The 24,345-nt window shown below is 59.3% G+C and overlaps 10 protein-coding genes across 10 annotated transcripts; 5 read left to right on the plus strand and 5 right to left on the minus strand.

Moving 5' to 3' along the window:
* Positions 1–339: 339 nt before the first annotated feature.
* On the plus strand, positions 340–4,854 carry BKCO1_5200033 (abc transporter; the record flags this gene model as incomplete). Its single annotated transcript, XM_020277047.1, has 3 exons — positions 340–699; positions 760–3,189; positions 3,241–4,854. 3 exons carry the CDS (start codon positions 340–342, stop codon positions 4,852–4,854), a joined length of 4,404 nt encoding a protein of 1,467 aa, XP_020127320.1.
* Positions 4,855–5,630: 776 nt separating this feature from the next.
* On the minus strand, positions 5,631–6,956 carry BKCO1_5200034 (actin binding protein; the record flags this gene model as incomplete). Its single annotated transcript, XM_020277048.1, has 1 exon — positions 5,631–6,956. The coding sequence occupies one exon, from the start codon at positions 6,954–6,956 to the stop codon at positions 5,631–5,633; it is 1,326 nt and encodes a 441-aa protein (XP_020127322.1).
* A 325-nt stretch (positions 6,957–7,281) lies between these two features.
* Positions 7,282–8,166, plus strand: BKCO1_5200035 (cyclase dehydrase family protein; the record flags this gene model as incomplete). Its single annotated transcript, XM_020277049.1, has 1 exon — positions 7,282–8,166. The coding sequence occupies one exon, from the start codon at positions 7,282–7,284 to the stop codon at positions 8,164–8,166; it is 885 nt and encodes a 294-aa protein (XP_020127321.1).
* Positions 8,167–8,690: 524 nt separating this feature from the next.
* BKCO1_5200036 (gpi transamidase component pig-s) lies at positions 8,691–10,262 on the minus strand (the record flags this gene model as incomplete). Its single annotated transcript, XM_020277050.1, has 1 exon — positions 8,691–10,262. The coding sequence occupies one exon, from the start codon at positions 10,260–10,262 to the stop codon at positions 8,691–8,693; it is 1,572 nt and encodes a 523-aa protein (XP_020127324.1).
* Positions 10,263–10,865: 603 nt separating this feature from the next.
* Positions 10,866–11,942, plus strand: BKCO1_5200037 (fe superoxide dismutase; the record flags this gene model as incomplete). Its single annotated transcript, XM_020277051.1, has 3 exons — positions 10,866–11,091; positions 11,156–11,280; positions 11,361–11,942. The coding sequence occupies 3 exons, from the start codon at positions 10,866–10,868 to the stop codon at positions 11,940–11,942; spliced, it is 933 nt and encodes a 310-aa protein (XP_020127323.1).
* Positions 11,943–12,811: 869 nt separating this feature from the next.
* BKCO1_5200038 (cell division control protein) lies at positions 12,812–14,823 on the minus strand (the record flags this gene model as incomplete). The annotated part of the gene is made up of 2 exons (XM_020277052.1): positions 12,812–14,706; positions 14,772–14,823. 2 exons carry the CDS (start codon positions 14,821–14,823, stop codon positions 12,812–12,814), a joined length of 1,947 nt encoding a protein of 648 aa, XP_020127338.1.
* Positions 14,824–15,295: 472 nt separating this feature from the next.
* BKCO1_5200039 (increased loss of mitochondrial dna protein 1 protein) lies at positions 15,296–15,935 on the minus strand (the record flags this gene model as incomplete). The annotated part of the gene is made up of 3 exons (XM_020277053.1): positions 15,296–15,388; positions 15,444–15,737; positions 15,798–15,935. The coding sequence occupies 3 exons, from the start codon at positions 15,933–15,935 to the stop codon at positions 15,296–15,298; spliced, it is 525 nt and encodes a 174-aa protein (XP_020127325.1).
* Positions 15,936–16,096: 161 nt separating this feature from the next.
* On the plus strand, positions 16,097–17,659 carry BKCO1_5200040 (membrane dipeptidase; the record flags this gene model as incomplete). Its single annotated transcript, XM_020277055.1, has 4 exons — positions 16,097–16,103; positions 16,172–16,393; positions 16,440–16,652; positions 16,701–17,659. The coding sequence occupies 4 exons, from the start codon at positions 16,097–16,099 to the stop codon at positions 17,657–17,659; spliced, it is 1,401 nt and encodes a 466-aa protein (XP_020127341.1).
* Positions 17,660–18,324: 665 nt separating this feature from the next.
* On the plus strand, positions 18,325–21,834 carry BKCO1_5200041 (dna mismatch repair protein msh3; the record flags this gene model as incomplete). Its single annotated transcript, XM_020277056.1, has 2 exons — positions 18,325–21,695; positions 21,753–21,834. The coding sequence occupies 2 exons, from the start codon at positions 18,325–18,327 to the stop codon at positions 21,832–21,834; spliced, it is 3,453 nt and encodes a 1,150-aa protein (XP_020127342.1).
* A 907-nt stretch (positions 21,835–22,741) lies between these two features.
* BKCO1_5200042 (presequence translocated-associated motor subunit pam17) lies at positions 22,742–23,677 on the minus strand (the record flags this gene model as incomplete). Its single annotated transcript, XM_020277057.1, has 2 exons — positions 22,742–22,984; positions 23,063–23,677. 2 exons carry the CDS (start codon positions 23,675–23,677, stop codon positions 22,742–22,744), a joined length of 858 nt encoding a protein of 285 aa, XP_020127343.1.
* Between the last annotated feature and the right edge of the window lie 668 nt (positions 23,678–24,345).

Below are 24,345 nucleotides of genomic sequence, written 5' to 3' on the forward strand. Positions count from 1 at the left end.
GCGCAGCCCGGGCGGGAAGGTGGGCAAGTGGAGACCGAAGGATGCACAGATGGATTGATAAGCGGATTCGCCGGTCGGCGAGTGCGAGGGCGAGAGGCCGGAGTCCTGAGGTCAGAAGTCGCATTGGCCGCGCTGACCAATGGGCTGTACCTGGTGCCGTCCGTCCTGTATAGCGGCGTCATGGATGGGCACACTGAACGCCCGCCCGGCGTTAGGCGTAGCTCCATGCACTCGAGGCCCGCCTCTCCACCTGGCACACATAATGCCGCCCGCCGCCCGCGGCATGCCTCTCCTTTCGCCTGACCTCCCTCTCCGCCCGCCGCCCCTGCCCGAGGAGAAATGGTCGCAGACAAGGACGGGCAAGCCGGCCGCCAGAGTGCCACGCCTGCCGCCAGCCCTAACGCCGCCCCTGCTGCCACCGGCCCGCCGCGCTCCCTCGATCCCGAGAAGGCGGCTCCGCTTGGCATCGAGAAAAGAGCCAGCTACAGCTCCAACACGTCGGCCAGCGACGACGATGCCGACGTCAATGATGCAAAGAGCTCGTCTGCGCCCGACCAGCACCCCGGCTGGCTCGACAGGGCGAACCCGCTGAAGAAGAGGAACAAGCCAGCTGTGCCCACCGAGCGTGACGTCTCGCGAGAACATGGCGCCGGCTTCTTCAGTCTGCTCACCTTCCAGTGGATGGCCCCGCTCATGTCGGTAAGCCGCAGCGCCCGTTCCCCGACGCCCGCTGCGTGAGCTGATGGATTCGCGCTGCAGGTCGGCTACCAGAGGACTCTCGAGCTGAACGACATCTGGTTGGTGAACCCCGACCGCACTGCTGAAGTTCTGTCGGCCAAGCTCGTCGAGTCATTCGACCGCCGCCGAGCTCGTGGCGACCCGCGCCCGCTGGCCGGCGCCCTGTATGAAACGTTCAAGTTCGAGTTCTGGCTCGGCGGCGTCTGCCAGTTGATCGCCAGCATTGTGCAGGTCCTCTCGCCCTTTACCCTACGCTACCTGATCAGCTTCGCTACCGAGGCCTACATCGCCCAGCGAGCAGGAAGCCCTGCGCCCTCGATTGGCCGCGGGCTTGGCCTCGTGTTCGGCATCACGGGTATGCAAATCCTCCAAAGCTTGTGCACCAACCACTTCCTGTATCGGGGAATGATGGTGGGCGGCGAAGCCAGGGCTGCCCTGATCTCCGTCATCTTCGACAAGGCCTTGCGCATCTCCGGCAGAGCAAAGGCTGGCGGCAAGCCTCTCGATGCCACCCCGCCCCCGCACATCAAACCGGGGTCCGAGGAAGAGCGAAAGTGGTATAGGAAGATGCTTGGCCGCAAGGACCACGGTGCCAAGCCCAGCCCAGCCTCGATCAAAGGCGTTGCTGGGGATGGAATGGGATGGGGCAACGGCAGGATCATCAATCTGATGTCTGTCGACACTTACCGCGTCGACCAGGCGTCTGCCTTCTTCCACATGATTTGGACTTCTCCTGTTTCCATCCTCATCACTCTGGCCCTTCTTCTGTACAATCTGACCTACAGTGCCCTCGCTGGCTTCGGGCTCTTGGTGGTTGCGTTCCCGCTCCTTGGCAAGTCAATCAAGAGCTTGTTCAAACGAAGGGTCAGCATCAACAAGATCACCGACCAGAGGGTGAGCTTGACCCAGGAGATTCTCTCGGCCGTGCGCTTCGTCAAGTACTTTGGCTGGGAGACGTCTTTCCTCGAACGCATCGACGCCATCAGGAACAAGGAGATCCGGATGATCCAGAAAGTCCTGGCCATTCGCAACGGCATCAACGCCGTCGGGATGTCGATGCCTGTGTTCGCCTCGATGCTGTCGTTCATCACGTATTCACTGTCGAACCACGTCCTTGACCCCGCCCCTATTTTCTCTTCTTTGGCCCTGTTCAACTCACTCCGTCTGCCCCTCAACTTGCTTCCGTTGGTCCTGGGCCAGACAATCGATGCGTATTCCTCCATCAAGCGAATCCAGGAATTTCTCTTCGCCGAAGAAGCCGACGAGGCTATCCAGTGGAGGGAGGACATGAAGGAAGCCGTTCTTGTCAAGAGTGCCGATTTCACGTGGGAGCGCTCGCCTACGCAAGACCCTGATCACATCCCAGGCAAGGGACCCAAGGGCCAGAAGCAGCTCAAGCAGGAGAAGAGGGAGGCCAAGGAGGCAGAGAAGAAGGCTGCAAAGGAGAGCCGGAGGAGCGGTGACGCACATGATGCCTCGGATCCGAGTGTCTCAAGCACGCCTGTGGAGAAAGAACCGTTCAAGCTTCAGGGATTGAACTTCTCGGTGGCTCGCAACGAGCTCGTTGCCGTCATCGGAACGGTTGGGTCCGGGAAGAGTTCGCTGCTTGGGGCCCTTGCTGGAGACATGCGCCGAACCTCTGGAGAGCTTATGCTGGGATCGACTCGGGCCTTCTGTCCCCAATACGCCTGGATTCAGAACGCCACCGTCAGGGAAAATATCATCTTCGGGACCGACTTCGATCAGGAGTGGTACGACCGGGTTGTTGACGCGTGCGCGCTGCGGGCAGACTTTGATATGTTGCCGAACGGAGACCACACTGAAATCGGCGAACGAGGCATCACTGTGTCTGGTGGCCAGAAGCAGAGGATCAACATCGCGCGTGCCATCTACTTTAATGCGGACATTATTCTCATGGACGATCCTCTGTCAGCTGTCGATGCGCACGTCGGCCGTCACATCATGGACAACGCAATCTGTGGCCTGCTGGAGAATAAATGCAGGGTCCTGGCCACCCACCAGTTGCATGTTCTTCACCGGTGCGACCGCATCATGGTGATGCACGAAGGCCGCATCTCTGCAGCCGGCACCTTTGACTATCTGAAGGCACACAACGAGGATTTCCAAAAGCTCATGGCATCTACTGCCGTGGAAGATGACGACAAGAAGGGGGAGCAGCCCGACGATGCAGACGAGATCGAGGAAGAAAAGAAGGATGTCAAAAAGAAGGCCCCCAAAAGGCCGGCTCAAGGCCTAATGCAGGCTGAAGAAAGGGCAGTCAAAAGCGTGTCTTGGAGCGTTTACTCGGCATACATCAAGGCGTCTGGCTCCATCCTCATTGCGCCGCTGGTCCTTGGTCTCTTGATCCTGTCGCAGGGTGCCAATATTGTTACTAGCCTGTGGCTCTCGTGGTGGACGTCCGACAAGTTCGGGTACTCGGAAGGGGCCTACGTAAGTCTGCCGTTGGCGTAGAGATGTGAGGCCGTGCTGACTAGCCTCCAGATTGGTGTTTACGCCGCCTTGGGTTTCACGCAGGCGATGCTGATGTTCGTCTTCTCGGTTGCCCTGTCTGTGTTCGGCACCAAAGGATCCAAGGTCATGTTGCACCAGGCCATCACCAGAGTCCTCAGAGCGCCCATGTCGTTTTTCGACACCACCCCCCTCGGACGTATCACGAACCGTTTCTCCAAGGACATCGACACCATGGATAATGCCCTCACGGACTCGATGCGCATGTTTCTCCTCACAATGGCCATGATCACTTCCGTCTTCGCCCTCATCATCGCATACTTCCATTACTTTGCCATTGCCCTCGGCCCGCTTTTCGTGCTCTTTGTCTTCTCTGCGAGCTACTATCGCGCTTCGGCGCGCGAGATTAAGCGTCACGAGTCTGTGTTGCGAAGTACCGTCTTCTCACGCTTCACCGAGGCTGTTTCGGGTGTTGCTACGGTAAGGGCGTACGGTCTCCAGTCGAGATTCTCCAAGTTGATAAGAGAGGCCGTCGACAACATGGACTCGGCCTACTACTTGACTTTCTCGAACCAGCGCTGGCTTAGCACCCGCCTTGATGCCATTGGCAACCTGCTTGTGTTTGTCACCGGTATCTTGGTTGTGACGCAGCGCTTCGACGTCAACCCGAGCATTGCTGGGCTCGTTCTCTCGTACATCCTATCCATTGTACAGATGATTCAGTTTACGGTGCGGCAGCTTGCTGAGGTCGAGAACAACATGAACTCGACCGAACGCATATACCACTACGGCACGCAGCTGGAGCAAGAGCCGCCCCTGCACCTGGGCTCTGTCGCGCCCACTTGGCCCGAGCGAGGCGAGATCGTCTTCAACAACGTGCAGATGCGGTACCGCGATGGCCTCCCGCTGGTTCTCCAGGGACTGAATATGCACGTGCTCCCTGGCGAGCGCATCGGCGTCGTTGGCCGTACTGGGGCCGGCAAGTCCTCCATCATGAGCACTCTCTTCCGCTTGGTCGAGTTGTCTGGCGGGTCCATCTCCATCGACGGCGTCAACATCAGCACAATCGGCCTCAAGGACCTGCGCTCCCGCCTCGCCATCATCCCACAAGACCCCACCCTCTTCCGTGGCACGATCCGTACGAACCTCGATCCCTTCAATGAGCACACCGATCTCGAGCTCTGGGGCGCGCTGCGCCAGGCCGACCTGGTGGGTGCCGAGGCGAAGATGGAAGACAAGACGCAACGGATCCACCTCGACAGCGCTGTCGACGAGGAAGGGCTCAACTTTTCGCTGGGCCAGCGGCAGCTGATGGCGCTGGCGCGAGCTCTGGTTCGCGGGGCGCAGATCATCGTGTGCGACGAGGCAACGTCGTCGGTCGACATGGAAACGGACGCCAAGATTCAGCGCACCATCGTTGAGGGCTTCCGCGGCAAGACCCTTTTGTGCATTGCCCACCGTCTGCGCACCATCATCGGCTATGACCGCATCTGCGTCATGGACCAGGGCCAGATCGCAGAGCTCGACACCCCGTTGGGCCTGTGGGAGAAAGAGGGCGGTATTTTCAGGAGCATGTGCGAGAGGAGCAGCATCAGGAAGGAGGATATCGTGGAAGCAGCCGTGGAGAGCGGCGTGTTGAAGGAGTAGAGGAGAGTGACGGAGAGACGTGAAAAGACAGATGGCGATGACGCATTATCACGATGGCAAACGGCTCTCCCACTGTTTCCTATACTCATAGCATAGATTGGAAGGTAATCTCGGGGCGTTGTTGAATTCGCAAGGTAGAGCCAGTACATATGCATCTGCATCAATACATAACCCTTCTCTGGCCGACGAAATCAGCCATGTAATCCAGACCTCCCGACGCATCGTCCTTCGCTTGCTATCAGCCAACGCTTGGTGGCTCACCATCACACAGAGCACCTTTACGCCATATCCACCTTTCGTCCCTGGCAAATGCAAACAACTTTGCCCCTGAAGACGTCTGGCTCCAACCTGGCCATTTGCACAACGGACGAGTGCGTCGTTTCTATGTCTTGCAAAAAGCATGCGCGGCACGCAGCGGACGGGTAAACATATGGCCCCGAAAGCCCAGAGGCGTGCGGAAAAATCTAGTCTAGAGCGCAATGATTCAAGGACTCGGGACGATCAAAGAAATGGCTCACCACGACGCAACCTCTCCAGCCGCGTCCTGCCATCAGCTCGGGGGAAGAGGCAATATGTCGACAGAAGGGGACAGATGCAACGTAGTCAATCAAGGCAGCCCTGCAGGCTTGAAATACCCAAAAACCGCCCTCCATTCCCAAACCTAAAATGGCACGATGTTCATAAATCGGGTATAAATGCACTAACGCCGTACATGCTCTTTTTGTATGGCCTCTCGGCAACCGGTCTTCTTGTCACAGAACCCGGAGCCTGATGATCTATGCAGTTGTCGCAGATTCGACATCCTCTCCCGCGTCAGGCTTCACAGGTTGCCGGAGGATTGTCGGCGTGCTGCCTCCGGGTTTGCGATAGACTGCCTGCATCCAGCACCTGTACATCTTGAGCCTGCGTTGGCGGTTGACGAGCATGCGGCGATCCACGCCGATAGATTCGATGTCGAACACCGGGACATCCTCGACAGCGGCTGCCTCCTCGGCTTGATCGTTGAGCTCCAGCTTCTCCAACTGCTCCGTAGCGTCGCCGCCGTTGGCTTGCCTTGTTGCAAGGAGCGTCTTGAGTTTGCCGCCCCAGACCTGCTGCAGCTCCTCCTTCTCGAAAAAGTACACTCGAGTACCATCTCCCCTGACGTAGAAATTTTCATCCAGATACCGGCCCTTCTTGAAGCGCACCTGGGCCAGGTCGCCACGGCCATAGTCGCGGAAGAGCACGTATCCACCGGGCTTGAGGACGCGGTAGATGTTCCGTACCGCCTGCGCCCACTGCGAAGGAGCAAGGGCGGAAAAGATGAAGACCATGAGGACCACGTCAACAGTTCCTTCCTGGATGCCCGGGGGCAAGCTCTGCTCTCCTTCGCCAGCAACGTCCCATACGTCGGCCTGGATCTTCACCCCATCATCGTAGGCTTCGTTCTTCCTCATGACGTCGACCGCAGTCTTGGAGAAGTCGCAGGCGTGGATCTTGAAGTTGGGGTTCTCGTTCAGCTTCAAGATGGGAAAGGCCGTGTTTCCGGCGCCGGCGCCGGTTTCCAGCATGAGGGTCGGCGGGCTGTCGGCCCTCGTCAATGCCTCGAGCACGGGGAACTCCTGGAAAAGCCACTTTCTGTTCTTGAAGAAATTGCTCTGGTTGTTCTTGTAAAACAGGTTCCACCACTTGGCCGGGTCCATGTTGAAGCGGCGCTTGTCAAAGTCGGAGACGGGGTTCTCGCGCTGCTGCGAGTACTGGCACTCGGCGAATTCTTTGTAGGCGTCATCGACCTCGACGTGGTCCCAGGCGTTGAACTCGAAGATGTCGTCGCCCTCCTCCAGGTAGCGCGACCCAAACTGGAATGGGTCGCTGCGCTTCTGGTTGTTGGCCGGGTCGTGCGAGCGCGAGGAGGCGGGCTTGCGGACGGGTTCGATGACCGAATTCGGCACGCCGTAGGTCGAAGGCTGCGGCGAGGCAGCCGGATCGACGGTCACGGCGTAGCGGATGTGCTCCATGCCCTTGGAGAGCTGGCTTTTTGGGGTTTTCTTGCTCGGGAGAGCACTGCTGGCGGACGCGTCCGCGGCAGGGGGAGGAGGCGAGGGGCTCGGTTCGTCGGCCATACTGATCGGCGGCGGCGGCGGTGGTGGTGTATACACGGCGTGGGGCGGGAGTCGAGGGGACAGAAAATCATGCCTTATCGATAAGCCGGCTAGCGCCCAGGCGCCCAGGCACCCAGGCACCCAGGGTCCAAGTCATAGCATCATCGCTGCTCAGAAACCGCTTGCGCCCCATTGGACCGCCCTCGCTTGCGACGCGTGCTGATACATAATGAAGAGCAGCAGCTAACCCGCCATTGTACGCCCTCCCCTCACTTGTCCAAAGGTAGTCGCAGGCCAATTGACTTCTATCAGCCGGCACTCGCATCCTTCCACCACCACCATCACCATGAAAGCTCTCCGGGTCGCAGCGCCCGCGCGCATCACCACCGCTTGCCTCCGGCCCGCTCGTCTTGGCCGCGCCGCGCAGCAGACCAGAACATTCCTCCCGAATCCTTTCGCCGCCCTCAGTGGCTCCGGCTCCGGCTCCGGCTCCAGTGCGTCGGCCGCCGCGGCGCAACACCTCACCGCGACACGCACCCTGCCCTACCCAAGCGCCGCCATCTACAACATCATCGCCGATGTCTCGTCGTACCACTCCTTCCTGCCATATTGCCAGCGCTCCGACGTGACCGAGTGGTCGCGCCCGGACGCCGCCACGGGCAAGCGCTGGCCCGCCAGGGCAACGCTGGCCGTCGGCTGGGGCGCCATCAGCGAGGCCTTCGCCTCGAGCATCTACTGCGTGCCCGGCGAGATCGTCGAGGCCGTCGGCGGCCGCTCGCGCACCCGCCTGCTGCCCGAGCAGATCGCCCACCACGACGTGCCCGCCGAGAACGCGCCGCCCGACGGCCAGGGCGAGATCCTCACCCACCTGCTCACGCGCTGGACCGTGACCCCCTTCCCCTACCAGCCGCCGCAGCCCGCAGGCGGCGCCACCGAGCTGGGTGCGGGCGTGGGTTCTGGCGGCGCACCTGTCAACCCCATCGATCCGCAGAAGCCCGCGTCTGGCCAGCCCGAGGAGCAGACCCAAGTGTCGCTCGTCATCGAGTTCGCCTTTGCGAATCCACTTTACGGGACCATGATGGCGGCAGTGACGCCCATGGTGGCCAACTTGATGATCGAGGCGTTCGAGAAGCGCGTCGAGAAGCTCTTGGATGGCCCAGGGCTGGGGGGGACGAAGCACAAGCTTCCGACCGAAGGTGTGCTGAAATACAGCGGGCCGTTGAAACAGTAGGGCCGGACGAGAGCAGCTTTTCAGGTGGCTGATGCCTTGTACTTATTGCGTAGAGGCTAATCGTAATCGAGACGGGCGCTTTCGTTGGTTGAGGTCAACACCAGAGAGGGTCGGGGGGATCAGGAGACGGAGGCAATGGTAACGGGCTGGTGACCCCCGAGCATGGTCAATTCCGCGGAAAAAAGGATAGTGCCATATCAAGGCGTTGGTTTTTTTTGTTTTTAGATTTGCTGCATTAAAACACCAAGACCAACTCTACCAGTAGAGCCTAGCCCCTAATCTTTTCTTGAGAATTACCCGCAAGTCAAACGCATCAAGCTTTGACAAAACGTACAAGAAGTGAAGGAACGTCGTGAAAATAGTCGTTGCCGGTTCCCAGAACCAAAGCATAAAGCCGCCCAGTATGTTCATAGCCTCGTCCCGAGGTTCCGTACCCACATGATTAAAAGGAGTGAATGAATGCCGCCCATACATGGTTGAGTCATAAAGTCGTTCAGTGCCATACAATACCTCACCTGCCGGACCTATATCCTATTCCTTGGGGAATCCGCGGCGTGGCCGGCCACTCCCATGTTACCCCACCCGTTGACGTGGTCGCGAGTCTCTCGGCCATAGCCAGCATTCTCCATCAGCCGCGTGAACGTGGTATCGCTCGTCAGCGGACGCTCGCCAGGCACGCGGATGCCCGGCGGCGGCGCCAGGAAACCCATGCCGCTCGGCTGATTCGAGCCAGTCATAAGCACATCAATCGTCTCCGTAGAGCCTGTCCGTGGACGCTCGCGGCTCAGCTCAACATGGCCCGACAAGCTTTGCGAGCGACGTGGACCGAGGCTGAAATTGCGTGTCGGACCCATTGGTTGACGAGCTGTGGAGCTGCTTCGATGTCTCTGGGGCCCACGGGGCGCGGGCGTCGGCGTGTATACACTGGGGCTGACCGCGCCCGATGCCATTGGTGGCGGTGGTGGCATCGGATGCTCGCTCAGGTTGGACTTTGACGGCCGCGAGAACAGGCCGCGGATGCGAGGAGACTTTGGCGAAGCCGCGGCCATACCGCCGCCAGGGCCGGACGTAAGACTGCCGTACGGCTTGCTTGGGCTGCGCTTGGGGACGTTCGGACGAGCGTATCCATATGGGTTGAGGGGCGTCGCACTTCCCGACGAGTGCGACGTGGTCGTGGTAGTCATTGTGCCGTTTCGCCCGAGGCCGTCTACCTTGTTGATCTCCTTCATCGGAGAGAAGGGTGATCCGAGAAGGGTGTGGTCGATGCTCGCGTTGCCTGGTGGGCTAGCGGCATCACGACGCAGGAACTCGGTGCGTGCACCGAGCGCGGGGTTGTAGATTGGGTCGCTGACGGTGCGGGAGACAGGGCCGAAGTCACCGCTGTAACGAGACTTCGTTTCTTGAGTCTGGCGCCTCTTCCAACACCATATGCCCAGGGCAGCGAGGAGGACGCCGATGGCGATGCCACCGATGACTCCACCGGCGATGGCACCCTTGTTAGTGCCGCCTCCATGCTTTTCGCTCAACGGGGTGGCCGTCGTGGAGGTTTCCGAGGGGCCCAAGCCAGAGGTGACGGATCCACCGGTCGGAGTTGAAATGGAAGTGGTCGAGGGGGCGGCCGAAGTGGTCGACGATCCACTGGTGTCACTGGCGGAGATCATGGCGCAGAGGCCGCTTTGACACTTGTATCCCAGCGGGCAGCATTCCGATCCACACGTTTCCAGGGTTGCCGTGAGGTTCGTCGTGTGGATGGCGTTCGAAGGGTGCAGAGTGGCGTTCTGTTGGTTGATGTCGCACGTGATGGGCCGGATGAACTTGCAGTCCTGGCCCTCGGGACAGCATATCACAGAAGTGGCCTCGCCGCCGGAGCCGTTGTCGTCGTTGAGGGCGGTGCAGGTGGTGCTCGAGGGGCAGCAGAAGGCGCTGGGGAAGTTGCTGCCGCACTGCGAAAGTGAGGAATCGCCGCCGCAGACGGCCGCATCCGCCCGGCGGAGCAGGCCTGTTGCATCTCTGGCGACGGCGAGGGCGGAGGCTACGGGGACTGCGGCCGACACGATGCAGATGGCGGAGAGCTTCTTCAGTGTCGACGGGCGCATTCTAGGGTGGAGGCGCCAAGCGGGCGCGGGCGCAGAGGGATCGGGGAGGCGGAGAGAGTGAACAACGGCGATACCAGAACGCGCTCAAGAGAAACGGAAACGGAAACAAGACGGGCAAGGAAAGACGGCCGCACGTGACGGGCGCGTGGAGAAGGAGAGAGCAGCGGGTGGACGGGGTGGGTGGAGATGCAGCGAACAAGAGGAAAATGGTGAGCTGGCCGGCGGGTGGAGGATATAAGGGAGCAGCATGGCGGGCGCAGCATGGCGCGAGGACCATGCGAGTCTCAGCATGGTGCAGAGCAGGCGTGTCGAGGCGCCGAGAGGCGCGGTGCAGGCAGGTGGGCCGCGGATGCCCAACGCAGCAGAGGGCGGCGAGGGCGCATGGCGGGTGGCTCTGGGGACGCGCTGGCAGCGTGCGTGTGAAACGCAGTCTTGGGGTGTTGTAGGGCGGGCGCGTCGCGGGCGCTTGGTTGGCTGAGGGCGCTCGCTGGCCGCGGGCGGGAGAGACGGTGGAGCGCTGGCCGCGCCCGTGCACGCGATTGCCGGAGCATCATCTGCGCTGGAAAAGTCGACGCCGTTTCCTCTCCCTCCGCAACCCGCGCCATGATCCTCGCCCGCCATCTCCGGCCGCAGCAGCCCCTGCGCGCCGCCCAGCGCCTCGCCGCCCGCGCCCACCGCCGCGCCGTCCACGGCGTCCCCAGCCTCGCCAACTTCGGCGAGCGCTTCGCCCAGAACGGCGTGCCCGAGCTGCTGTCGCAGACCGGCTTCAACACCGCCTGGACCGTCTACCAGAAGCTGATGGTCGACGGGCTCAACGAGCGCATCGTCGGTGCGATGGCCCTCTCTCCACGCCGTCAATTGCGCGTGCGCTGACGTCCAATCCCCGGAGACAGGCACCCCTCTCGAGAAACACCTCGTCAAGGATATAGTCATCAAGACCGCGCGCGAGCCGCTGCTCGCCTCCACCTTCAATTATGCCTCCATGGCCTTCAACAACCACTTTTTCTTCGGCACCATCGTACGTGGCTCTGCCCATGCGGTCCCACCCCTGCGTCGCCTCGCAGGCCTCGCAAGCCCCCGCTAACACGCCGACCCCAGGCCGACAAGGAAACCCCCATGCCCGATGAGCTCGCCGAATCCCTGACAACATCCTTCTCCTCGGTCGACATCTTCAAGGCCGACTTCCTCGCGACCGCCGAGGCCATGTTCGGCCCGGGCTTCGTGTGGCTGGTGTGGCACAGGCAAATGCAGAACCTGAACAAGGGCTCGTGGAAGATCCTGCCCACCTACCTCGCCGGCTCGCCGCTCTCCGACGCCCATTATCGCCAGCAGCCCGTCGACATGAACACCCAGAACCACGGCTCCGCCGGCGGTCTCTCCGGCGCCGACTACGCCCGCCAGAGCCAGATCCAAAACTCGGCCGGCGTCATGGGCCCGCACAGCGTCGCCGGCCAAGCCGCCCGCAACCGCGCCCCCGGTGGTGCCGATGTTGTCCCCGTCCTGTGCGTAAACACATGGGAGCACGTCTGGGTGCCTGATTGGGGCGTCGAGTCCAAGAGAGATTTCTTGGAGGCGTGGTGGCGCCGGATCAACTGGGAAACCCTGGAGGTGCCGCCCGATGCTCTGGGCAAGTCGGGGCAGTCTGCTCGCACCATGTTCGCAAACACCTTTGCCCGGTGAAGGAGGCGGGGCATCATGGATCGCATAGGCGCAGGGAGAACGCGGCGAAGAAGGAAGGAATTGTGTATTGCATATGTAAAATATCAAGAGTCCTGGGGCGGCCCTTCCTCCACGGTGTTCACCGACGTATTATCTACTTTTACTTGGCCATGGGGGAGGGGATCTTGGGCTACAAAAAGTAGGGTGGAGGCAGGCAATCCCTTATACCTGCATTTAGATTTGTCGCAATCGATAAAATAGCGTCATTGAGTCTTGCTATGAACCAGAGCCGTCGTCCATGAGAAGAGTGATGGTCTGGTTGGCCAATTCGGCTTGCAGAAATGAGAAACAGTCGCGCAGCGACGGGCCAATGACGTACATTCTCTCGAGAACCTGATACCGGTTCAGCAGTCCGGCCACTCGGTGCCGGCTATTCGTCGCCCTGGAGACGTTTCAGCCACAGAGCCGCGGCCGCTGCCGAATTCTGATCGACATGCACCGGCAATCTCCTCCCGAGTCGATAGTTGGTCAACCACATGTTGAGGTGTCGATGCCCGACAGGATTCAGACGATCATACAGTATGTATGCACTCTGTGCAGGGAAAAGTAGTCCGATTGGAAGGAATCATGCTTGCACGTATACATACATGCACGCACAAGCAGACAATGAAGCAATCAGGGAAGCAGGTTTAATTTCGTCATTCTTCTCTACCCAAGCATGGTGATGCTCCGTATGCCAGCTCAGACACATTTTCAGACAACCCATGCGCCACAGAATGCCACCATATAGCCCGTTTATCCATCACAAACGCCGCGCAGCGCCTATGCTTAAAACAAGAAGGAAACCCCACATGCCGGCAGCCAACTGACTGTACCTCCGACTCGCTCAATTATGCAACAATCTCTCCATTGAGCAAGCCCCTCAACACACCGCTGCCGGGCCCATCCAGCGCACCACCCAGTTCTTTCATATTGACGCTGCTCGAAACCCTCTTCTCCTCGACAAGTCCGGCGCTGAAGCCCCCACCACCACGACCGCCCCGCTTGCTTGGCGTTGAAGGGACAGAGAAGCTACCGCTCTTGCCATTACCCTCAAGCGCGGAGATCAACGACAAAGTCTCCAGACTGGCGATTACATCGCGGAACTCGGTGCTGGTGAGAGGGTGCAGAACGTTGTCACGCTTGCAAAGTCGGGCGTAAGCGTCGTACAGCGCTTTGATGGTGGGCGCTGCCGCGCTGTGCCTCGACGGTGTCGAAGGAGGCACCGAAGCAGCCGCATCGCGCAGCTTCTTCTCAAGAGCCGAAAGCGCACAGAGAACAGCCTTCTGCTGTAAATTGAGGTTCTTAAGGCGTTGAGTTGTTCCATTGTTGAAGACAGCAGCAGTCACACGCGCCATGTGGGCGATCGTCGCGCGAGGAGCCGTTTCCACTGTGAGTTTTAGAAGAGAGGACGCCTCAGCTGAGTGCCGAGAGGTCTTTGTCGGAGTCCGAGCAGGCGAAGAGAGGTTCATGTTCTCAATGAGAATGGTTTTAGACGGCGTAGCAGCGGGCTCCGACGACTCCTCTGCCGCCTTCCTCGCATGCTGCTCGCGCACGCTCGACTCGATCATGTCAATGGCTCTTCTGCAAATGTCGAACGCTTTGCGAAGATCTCCGGTTTGGGCAGCGATCTTCTTGGAGAGAAACTGGATTGCAGTCGGGTGAAGGAACGGAACAAAGTCGGCTGAGGCGGTTGTGTCGGAAGGAAGCAGGGTCTTCAGCTTGGAGCTGATGACTGAAGCAACTTGAGAAGCCGAGTATGGCATGAAGGGGAGGAGCTGAGGCTTGAGGCCCCGAGACTTTAGCCTGGGGAGGAAGCGATCGGTGAAGTCCAGAGCGTTCGCAATGCCCAGAAGGATGAGGCTCGACTTTGGCCGCATGGACCACTCGAAGATGTTGTAGAGCAACTCGAGATCCAGCTCGAGGAGGTAATCGACTTCGTCCAAGGTCACCACGTACGATACATCGCGCCTGAACATGATCTTCTGCAGCGTCTCCTGTTCTGTCCCCTCCAAGACATCCTCAGTCTCGCCGATTCCTTCCAGAAGCTTGATGTAGAGTTCGTTTGCACTCTTTGCGCTCATACAGTTGATGTACGCTCTCTTCACGGTGGCCTCGTCGAGCTCTTGGCAAACTTCGCCAACCAATGCGCTCTTCCCGGTGCCGGGAGGGCCGGAGATGTACAGGCATCCAGACTTTTTGGAGCCAACGCGCGAAGACACAAACTGCTGGAGCTCGCTCCTCTCGTCCTCGCGGCCAATCAACCGGCCCGGTTGAGAACCGCGGATAAAGAGCTGGCGCGCGTCGTTGTAGATGGTCGTAACGGAAGTCCGAGGGGTGCTTGGTGTGCGGGGTGTGCGCGGCGTCAAGGGTTTGCCAGCAATGGAAACGCGGTGGCGGGGGGTGACTGCGACCTTGTTTGCGCACGCATCCCGATGCCGAGGGGTCGAGGGAGTCGAATCTTGCGAAGACTTCGGGTCCGTGCTTTTGAATTGCGAATTGGCCTTCGCCGGGGAAAGAGCGACCCTGCCTTGGATGGCGCCATGTTTCGCGGGGCTCGTGGGGGTTCCTCTCGTGCGCTTCGCGGGTAGGTCCTCGTCGGTTGGCTCGTCCGCTTCCAAATGGGCAATCCTTGAAGCGCGCGGCTTCGTCGGGGTGACGAAGGGATTTTCTTTTTCGCTATCGTCCAGCACCACGAAGTGGCTGCTTCTGGTGCATCGCGTCGTGGCGCCCAAATCTTTGCGGCCTGGATGCTGATTAGCCACGCGTCGAGCATACGAGCGCGGATTTTCGGACGACTGGAAAGCTTACCTGCAGACGAGATGGCACTCCGGGTGCGCTTTCCGAGGACCGAAGCGGTCATTGTTGCCACTTGGCGTCTGGACGGAAGGTGTTGGCAAGCTTTCCACGGGCAGGGACGAGGGGAAGCTGTGTGGAGGAAGGCAGCAGTGGAGAGATGAAGAAGTCGCGCTATCGCGTCGAGTCGCGAGCTTCACGCGTCGGCAAAACGCCGGAATTGGATTTTAGCGCCGAGTGCCGGCCAGCCGTCCGCCGAGCACCGCTCATTGTCACTCACCGGGCACAGTGTCGCTCATGCTTGCACTGCCTCGGGCTGACGCGGAGAACACTTTTTCTCACTGCTGGTCTTTTTTTTTTTTTTTGCTTTCCACCGTGTGTGGGAGCTCAAGAAAGAGGGATTGGATGTCTAAGACAGCACGCCGAGCAGGAGCTTGCCGAGACTGCAATCCCAAAGTGGACAATAATTGAGAATCACAGCTGCTGGGCATTATGTAGAGGGTCTCGACTATATTTCATTTTGATTTACTAGGCAAAGATCAGGCGTCCCTCAGCAGCTCGGCCTCCCTCTTCCTCCTCTCGAGCAGACGTTCGGCAAACTTGGCCTTCTCGTCCCTTAGAGTGACGTACGCCTGGATGTCGGTGTTAGCTCGGCGCTTCAAGGGTCCAAGGGAGAGCATGCCATACCCAGAACCAGATTGTGCACTCGAAGAACCCCCATGTAAAGACCAGCCTGTTTTTGAGCGGGTCGCCGACGCCATGGGTGAAGAGGCTTTGTCCAGGAGACGGCTTGAAGGCATACGTGTAGCCGGTCAGGCTGAGGAGGAACATGAGGCGCAGCGGGATGTTGTTGGCCCAGTAAGGGAAGGCAATCTCCTCGTCCATGGACACGGCAATGAGGTCTGAGAGACCGAGGAAGGCGAGGATGATGGCGGCGAAGGCGGAGGCAGAATTGGGTTTGAGTAATTGGGTCGGTTCAGGCTACGCAAGACGGATCAGCACGAGTTCCCACGCGCAGGCGGGCTGCAAAGAGGATTGTACAATGCGCATGGCTTCCCCGAACAGGACAACCAGGTTTTGCTCCGCAACGATGCGCGGAGCGCTGAGAAGGTACCATGCGAGGGTGATGTGGAAGAGGCACAGGCCCCGGATGATGGCGAAGGACGAGAGAATGGCCATGGTGGTGGTGGAGGCGCAACGGGCCCCTGGACGCAGACAGATCGGACGGGTGACGGGTGACGGGCTGCGTGGAGCTGGAGCTGCTCGAAAGATGCGGCCGTTTTTGCCGAGTCATCCCGCCGCAGCCTTCAGTGACAGCGACTCCACAACCCCGCCTCACCATGCGCTGTAAGTCCTCCAGCAAACTCCCCGAGAAACGCGGCCAGTGCTGAAACGAAAACAACAAAAAGCACCAGTCGACACCAAGGACCCCGACGCCGTTGCTTACCAGAAGCGGCTTGCGCTGCGCCGCGCAGCTCGGTCGCCCGGCAGCATCATCTTCAACTTTGTTGTCTTCCCCGTCTTCGTTCTCGTCACGCTGTGGAGCTATGTGCACTATGACCTCCGATGCCTTGGCCAGGACTGCACGTCCATCGAGTACCGCGCTGCAAAAATCCTCAAAGAGAACCCGCTGATTGGTAATCGTCGCATTGCCCGCGTTGTGTGCACGCTAATCCGACGCAGACGGCCACAATGACTTGATGATTATGATGAGATACCTGTACGGCAACCGCATCAACTCTGGCAACTTCTCCGACAGGTTCGAGAACGGCCGTCTGGAATACCACACGGATGTGCCGCGCATCGAGCAAGGTCTGAGCAGCGGTGCCTTCTGGAGCGCTTTCCTGCCGTGCCCTTCCAACGCCTCCGACTTTTCCGACGAGGCGTATGCTCCGAGTAAGCCATGCTCCCCTGGTCGTCCTGCCTCGCTCTGACGCCGCCTAGTCGTCAAGGCGACGCTTGAGCAGCTTGATTTGTATCACCGTCTCGCCGCCAAATACCCCAAATACTTCACCCCCACTCCTGATAGCGCCTCTGCCCTCCGTGCCTTCCAAGACGGCCGCTACATCGCCCCGGTCATCATCGAAGGCCTTCACCAGATCGGTAACTCCATCCCCACGCTCCGTCTTTTCCATCAGCTCGGCGTGCGCTACGCCACTCTGACCTGGAACTGCCACAACATCTATGCCGACGCCGCCGTCGTCACCAACGAGAAGGGCCAGAGCGTCCGCAGCTCCCCGCACTGGGGCGGCCTTTCCGCTGCCGGCCGCGACCTGATCGAGGAGATGAACCGCATGGGCATGATCGTCGACCTGGCCCACGTCAGCCCCGACACCATGCGCGACGTCCTGGCCGGCTCTGAGGATGGCAGCTGGGGCGGCAGCATCGCACCGCCGATTTTCTCGCACAGTTCCGCCTATGCCCTCTGCCCGCACCCGCGCAACGTACCCGACGACATCCTGCACCTGGTCAAGAAGCGCAACTCCATCGTCATGGTCAACTTCAACCCGGGCTTCATCTCTTGCACCGAGTCTGATTCCGGCACCGGCATCCCGGACTTGTACGAGCCGAACGTCACGCTTTCGCAGGTCGTCAGGCACATCAAGCACGTCGGCGAGCTGATTGGGTACGACCACGTCGGCCTTGGCACGGATTTCGACGGCATCGAAGGCACGCCCAGGGGCCTCGAGGACGTGAGCAAGTTCCCCGACCTGGTCGCTGCGCTGCTGGAAGAAGGCATCAGTGACGAGGATGCGGGCAAGATTGTGGGCAGGAATTTGCTGAGGGTGTGGGCCGAAGTCGATCGGGTCGCGGACAAGTTACAGAAGGAAAGGCCGCCGCTTGAGGACGGCGTCTCGGATTTCGCAACCTCTGATGCGGCTGACGGTACGGGTGTGTTGTGAATGGAAGACTCATTGATGGTCGCTGCTAACGTTGGCTGTTCTTCAGTGGATTCTGGGCTTTTTGGTCGGTACCGTAACCTATTAGGGAAGGCTAGAGCCAAGCGGTTGAAGTGGGTTGAATCGCATGCGTGAAAAACGCATTGGTCGCAAAGCAGTGTTCAGATGGCAAGTGTTGATGGAAATATTGCGGCACAGTTCCAGGAACAATCAGGATCCTGTTACATAGCTCTTTTCTCGCACCATGGCGTTCTGTCCGCAAATCCTTTCGGACGCAGATGGGGCTGAACTGGAAGAGCATCTCTGTACCAAGGCAGGATAGTTGAGCTCCAAAAGGGTGCGTGCATAGACGACACGAGCGTGATCTATCAGCAATTTCCATGGGGTTGGACGCAGTTTATCTCTGATTTCGATATATACTAAAGGGGGTAGTGAGTAGTGTAGCGAGTGAAAGTGAAATAACGCACAATAGCGTCCGGTCAGCCTTTTGTCCCATGAAAAATGGAGGCGCTCTGGGCGACAGGCATTGTGTATTCCGCAGACAGGGTCGAATAGGTCGCCAAATCACGTGCAGCCGGCGGGCGCGTCAGAGCGCGTCACTGCGCGTCTTCCCCAGAATTTCGCCGACGCCGCACAACGACAGCTTCTGATCTGCCGCGCTTCCCGCAATGGCTCCCTCGAGTTCGCCATTTCCTGCATCCCAGAGTAAGAAGCAGGCGACAATCTCAAGCTTCTTCTCCAAAAAGCCTTCCTCAACCCCCAAGCCACCTGCACGCCCTGCAGAGCCACCCAAGTCATCGCCACCGCCCGCGATCCAACCCGACGAAGCTCGCCAGAGCTCCGATGATGACGATCAGGAGCCTACGGCGCCCCGGCGGAACTTCTCCAATGCCTTGAAGCGTGCACAAACCAGCGATGGCACTCGCGCAGCACCCGCCCCGAAGCCCAAGAGAGCGCGGAGAACGATCGACGACGACGAAGACGACGACGACTTCATCCCGGACCCTGCTGCGCGCCACCCTTCGCCCGACCCGGCAGCCGAGGTGCGCCAATCCCTGGCCGGCGTGAGCGAGGCCGACCTCAATGGCTCGCGCAGCCTCAAGGGCACCGATAGGACGTCCAGGTTCATCTTCTCGAGCTCGCCTGTCCGGACGGAGAATCAGGAGCCGGACACGGAAGAGACGAGGAGGGCGAAGGAGAAACTGCACCAGAAGTTTGTCAAGAAGCTCGGCAGGCCCGACAGCATTGCAGAGATCAAAAGACGGCACGGTGCCATTCCCGACGAGGCCGGTGAAGGTGAGGATGCCGAGGACGAGGATGCCGAGGACGAAGAGCCGCAAGCAAGGCCGAAAGCCAAAGGCAGAGGGCCGGCAAGGAAGGGCGCGTCGAAGTTGACGCCCATGGAAAAGCAGATCATCGATCTAAAACAAACGCATCCAGACACCATCCTCGTTGTTGAAGTGGGTTATAAATTCCGTTTCTTTGGAGAAGATGCAAGGGTGGCTGCCAAGGAGCTGGGCATTGTCTGCATCCCCGGAAAAATGAGGTTTGATGAGCATCCATCCGAAGCCCATCTGGATCGGTTCGCTGGTGCAAGCTTCCCCACTCACAGACTACATGTGCATGTCAAGCGCCTAGTCGCAGCAGGCCACAAGGTCGGTGTGGTCAGACAGCTCGAGACTGCTGCGCTTAAGAAGGCTGGAGACAACCGGAACGCTCCCTTCGTCCGCAAGCTCACCAACCTCTACACAAAAGCCACCTACATCGATGAAGTCGATGGCCTGGACGGGGCTGGTGCGAGTGCCAACCCCAACTCTCCAGCAACGGGATATATCTTGTGCCTGACCGAGACCAACGCCAAAGGTTGGAGTACGGATGAGAAGGTCCACTTAGGCATTGTCGCCGTTCAGCCCGCGACGGGCGATATTGTCTATGACGACTTCGAGGACGGCTTCATGCGAAGCGAGATCGAAACTCGGCTCCTTCACATAGCACCATGCGAGTTCCTCATCATCGGCCATGTCTCGCGGGCCACGGAAAAGATCGTCCAGCATCTGTCAGGGTCCAAACGAAATGTGTTCGGCGACCAAGCACGGGTGGAGCGGGTGGAGAAGCCGAAGACTATGGCCGCTCAGGCGTACAGTCATATATCAAGCTTCTATGCCGACAGTGTGAAGAGTAGGGACGGCGACCCGGACTCCGCGGCGGCTGTTTTGGACAAAGTCCATCAGCTCTCGGAGCATGTTACCATTTGCTTGTCAGCGCTAATCACTCACATGACGGAATACGGCCTGGAACACGTCTTCGACTTGACGAAGAATTTCCAGGCATTCAGTGCCCGGTCTCACATGCTGCTAAACGGAAATACGTTGGGCAGTCTGGAGATATATCAGAACCAGACCGATCGCACGGTGAAAGGGAGTCTGTTCTGGACATTGGACAGAACCAAGACTCGCTTCGGCCAGCGGCTTCTTCGCAAATGGGTTGGGAGGCCTCTGCTCAACAAGGCCAAACTCGAAGAACGTGTCGGTGCCGTCGAGGAACTGCGGAATGGCGAGAATATCGTTGCCATGGAACAATTGAAGAACTTGCTTTGCCATGTAAGGACAGACTTGGAGAAATCCCTGATCCGCATCTACTATCAGAAGTGTACGCGACCGGAGCTGCTGGCGGTCCTGCAGGCACTACAACGCATTGCCGGCGAGTATGCACACGTTCAATCTCCCGAGAAATCCGGTTTCTCATCACCAATTGTCCAAGAAGCAATTGCGAACCTGCCCCTGATTGGCCAGGACGTTGTCAGTTTCCTGGAAAGACTTAACCTCCAGGCTGCCAAGGAAGACGACAAATACGGCTTCTTCAGAGAAGAGCACGAGACCGAAGATATCACGGACCACAAGGTTGGCATTGTCAGTGTGGAGCATGACCTCAAAGAGCACAAGAAAGAGATCGCCGAGACGTTGAAGAAGTCCAAGGTTGAGTATGTGACCAAGGCAGGCATCGAGTTTTTGATCGAAGTGAACAACAGCGAGGTCAAGAAGGTCCCTGCTTCTTGGGCCAAGATCAGCGGCACGAAGCAAGTTTCGCGTTTCCACACACCCGAGGTGGTACGACTCCTCAGGGCGCGGGAACAGCATAAAGAAGCCTTGGCCGCTGCCTGCGACGCAGCGTTCAAAGACTTGTTGGCTGAGATAGGTACCAAGTATCAGTCCTTCCGAGATTGTGTGCAGTCTCTGGCGACACTGGACTGTTTGCTGTCGCTTGCCGAGATCAGCAATCAGCCGGGCTACGTCAAACCAGAATACACCGAAGACGTCCGTGTTGACGTCTCCGAGGGCCGGCACCCCATGGTGGAGCAGCTCCTCCTGGACTCGTATGTCCCCAACGATATATCTCTCTCTACCGACGCCACCCGCGCCCTGCTCATCACCGGGCCGAACATGGGTGGCAAGTCCTCCTTCGTGCGCCAAGTTGCCCTCATCTGCATCATGGCTCAGATCGGCTCATACGTGCCCGCCGCATCGGCCAAACTCGGCATGCTCGATGCCGTGTTCACACGGATGGGTGCCTTCGACAACATGATGGCGGGTGAGTCGACCTTCATGGTCGAACTTTCCGAGACGGCGGACATTCTCAAGCAGGCTTCACCGCGCTCTCTTGTCATCCTCGACGAGCTCGGGCGCGGTACCAGCACCCACGACGGCGTCGCCATCGCGCAGGCCGTCCTGGACTACATGGTACGCGATATCAAGGCGCTCACGCTATTCATCACGCACTACCAGAACCTGGCGAAGCTGGTGGATGGCTTTGACCAGGGCGAGCTGAAGAATGTCCACATGAAGTTCGAGGAGAGCAAGGAGGCGGACGGCAAGTGGGAGGAAATCGCCTTCCTGTACGAAGTTGGCGAGGGCGTCGCGCACCGCAGTTACGGGCTCAACGTGGCGCGGCTGGCCGACGTACCGGAGGCCGTGTTGGAGGTCGCGGCTGCGAAGAGTAGGGAGCTGGAAGAGACTATGAGGAAGAGGAGGGTGGTCGGGCTGTAAGTGCTTGTTCTGCCTTTGTGCTGCCGAGATAACGCTTGACTGACTGAGAACAGGACTGGCACCGTGTCCAAGATGCTGGAAGAGGCAGGTGATGTGGAGATTGATGCCATTGTGAACGGCATTGAGCAGCTGTGATGATGGGACCGACAGAAAGGCGTTCATCTTGTATCATGGCGTTAAGGGTAGTATGGCTGCCGGCAGGCATGGTTTAGAGCCTTGCGAGGCAATTTCATTCAATAGCGTCAATGTCACTTGGTCACGAGGAGCTCGGCCCTGGACCTCTGTACGTGTGTTTATTCAGGTCAGATGGCAGGCTGCAAGGTGGATTGGAGGGCAGAGGAAACAGAGAATAAACAAGTTTCTGCTGTATATGGCAAAGTCTGCCAAAGCCTTCTTTTATGTATCAAGCTGCTCGATGCAATGGTCTACGCAGATTTATTTATGACTTCATCACTCAGGTTTGAGAAGGGACGAATTCTTGTGCTAGCCATCTTGCCTCTACTAAAAACGACGTCGAATCCTCGGGAACAGCAACTTGACAAGCGCCTATCACTAATGAGGCGACGGTTATGGGCAACACTGCAGCTAGGTACCACGGCAGCAGGGCATACGAAGGCAAAAGTTACTCTGTTTCCGTACGCTCTGCCCCATTGAAATGGTCGCGAAGTCTTGCCTCATCACTTCGCCATATGCATCTTCCCGCGGGCCAATCATGGCCAGATAAGCGCCGTCAATGAGTACTGATGTTATGCTCGCTATTTAGACCTCAGGGTGATTAGAGGAGAAGCCCGAGCTGACAGGAGAATGGATATGTTTCATTGGTTGCTTTTGCACTCACACGACAACACAAATTCCTTCAGCACTTGAGTTTGTACCATGAAACAACCAGCCATCCGGTCAAACTCGAGGGACGTGAAAGGCAAGCCGACGAACATGGGAACCCCTGTGAGACTTGATGTTTGATCTCTGATCCCTTTTCACAACTTAGAAGGAAAGCCGATTCGCAATGCCAACAACCATGCTATCCTTTGACTGCCGGAAATCAACGGCCGCCAGTAATCTTCGACACGCGCCTGGCCCTCTTGCCCAACGCCACGGCACCCGCACCACCACGCGGCATGCCCGACGTCTTCAAGTTGAAGGCACGCTGATCCTTCAACCAACGGCGGTAGTCGGCAACCGAACCGATCTTCTCGCCGTAGAAATCGGGAACGGGGTTGTTCAAGCTGGACTGGGTGGGGTCGACGCGGAACTTCTTTATGCGCTGGAAGAACTGCTTCTCCTTCTGCATGGCACCGAAAGACAGGCGTCAGCACTCCCATGGCCATCCATGCCGCTGCCCTCGTCCCTGTCTCTGACTTACCTCGACAATCTGCCTCCCGATCCGCCTGTACGCAATTCTGAACAGGCCGTCGCCGATGGCCGGCCCCAGCAACCATCCCACGCAGCCGCAAGCCACGGTCCCAAGCCCCATGACGATGATCGGGTCAAGGCCGAGCGTCTGCGCGCCGAGCGAGTCGATGTCGTTCGCGAGCAGGACATTGAGGCCGACGGCCGTCGATGCAATGGCCGCCGCGATACTGCAGAGCAGCGACAGGCGGCGGCGCGTCTTGCGGAGCGCAAGGAAGCGGTTCCATGTCAAGGTATCGGCGGCATTGGCCGCCGAAGCGGGCGCGGAGGAGGATGAGTTGGCGGTCGAAGCGGCGGTCCGTGTGGAGCGGGTCGAGGAGATGAGGCGGGCGGTGACGGAGGAGGGGCAGGGGGTGGCGACGGCGCGGGGAGCGGCGCGGGGAGCTGAGCAACGGGCGGCGGCGAGCTTGAGGAGCTGGGACGGGCGAGGAGCGGGCTTGGGCTTGGTGGTGTACGAGGCCGCGGGCGAGAGGCACGGGCGCACGCTCGCGGCAGCGCGGGGACGGACGGCGGCCACAGCGGCGGTCGCTGCGGCGCAGCGGATGGGCATGGCGGCGGGCGAGAACATTGGAGCGGAGCGAGGGCGCGGGGGCGCGGACGGGCGACGGATGGTCGTGTGTGAGGATGCGGTCGAAGCTTGAGCTTCGCGATATTTCGGGGCGACGTCAATGCCCGGGCGCACAAGCGCACAAGCCAGCTGGCTGCCGGCTTGGCCCCGGCCGCCGCGCCGCCTCGTCGAACCACCTGATGGCCGGACCGCGCAAAGCTTGTGAAAACATGTTCGTCGTTGATGGCTTTCCTAAACTGCTCTCGGGGAATGCCTGGGCGACCAACGCTTCCGCACGCCTCCTCCCGAGGCTGCTCCAAGTCCAGAAAGGAATCCCGAGTGCCATCCGCCCGCCCGCCCGCCCGCCCCGACCGTCTGTCCATTGTCTACTTAGCTGTGTAGAAGAAGACCCATCATGGCCCGCAGACCCGACACGCTCGCTCGCTTTCGTATCGTACATCTTGCTCGAATAGAGAAAAGGAAAAGATTCGCAGAACGCAATGCTTCCAACCTTCCTGAGCATGCAGCCAATACAAAGGCATCAAGATCGGAAAATCCACGCCCACATGCGCGAACAACAAACGCCAAACCGGAAAGCGGTCCGAACCAAGGAAGTGGGTATTCGAAAAGCAGCGCAAAGAACCCGCATCAAACTTGCATTGCCCACCCGTGCTTGCACGCTAACTCTT

The sequence above is a fragment of the Diplodia corticola genome (genome assembly GCF_001883845.1).
Source record: "Diplodia corticola strain CBS 112549 chromosome Unknown scaffold52, whole genome shotgun sequence".
NCBI classification, from domain to species: domain Eukaryota; kingdom Fungi; phylum Ascomycota; class Dothideomycetes; order Botryosphaeriales; family Botryosphaeriaceae; genus Diplodia; species Diplodia corticola.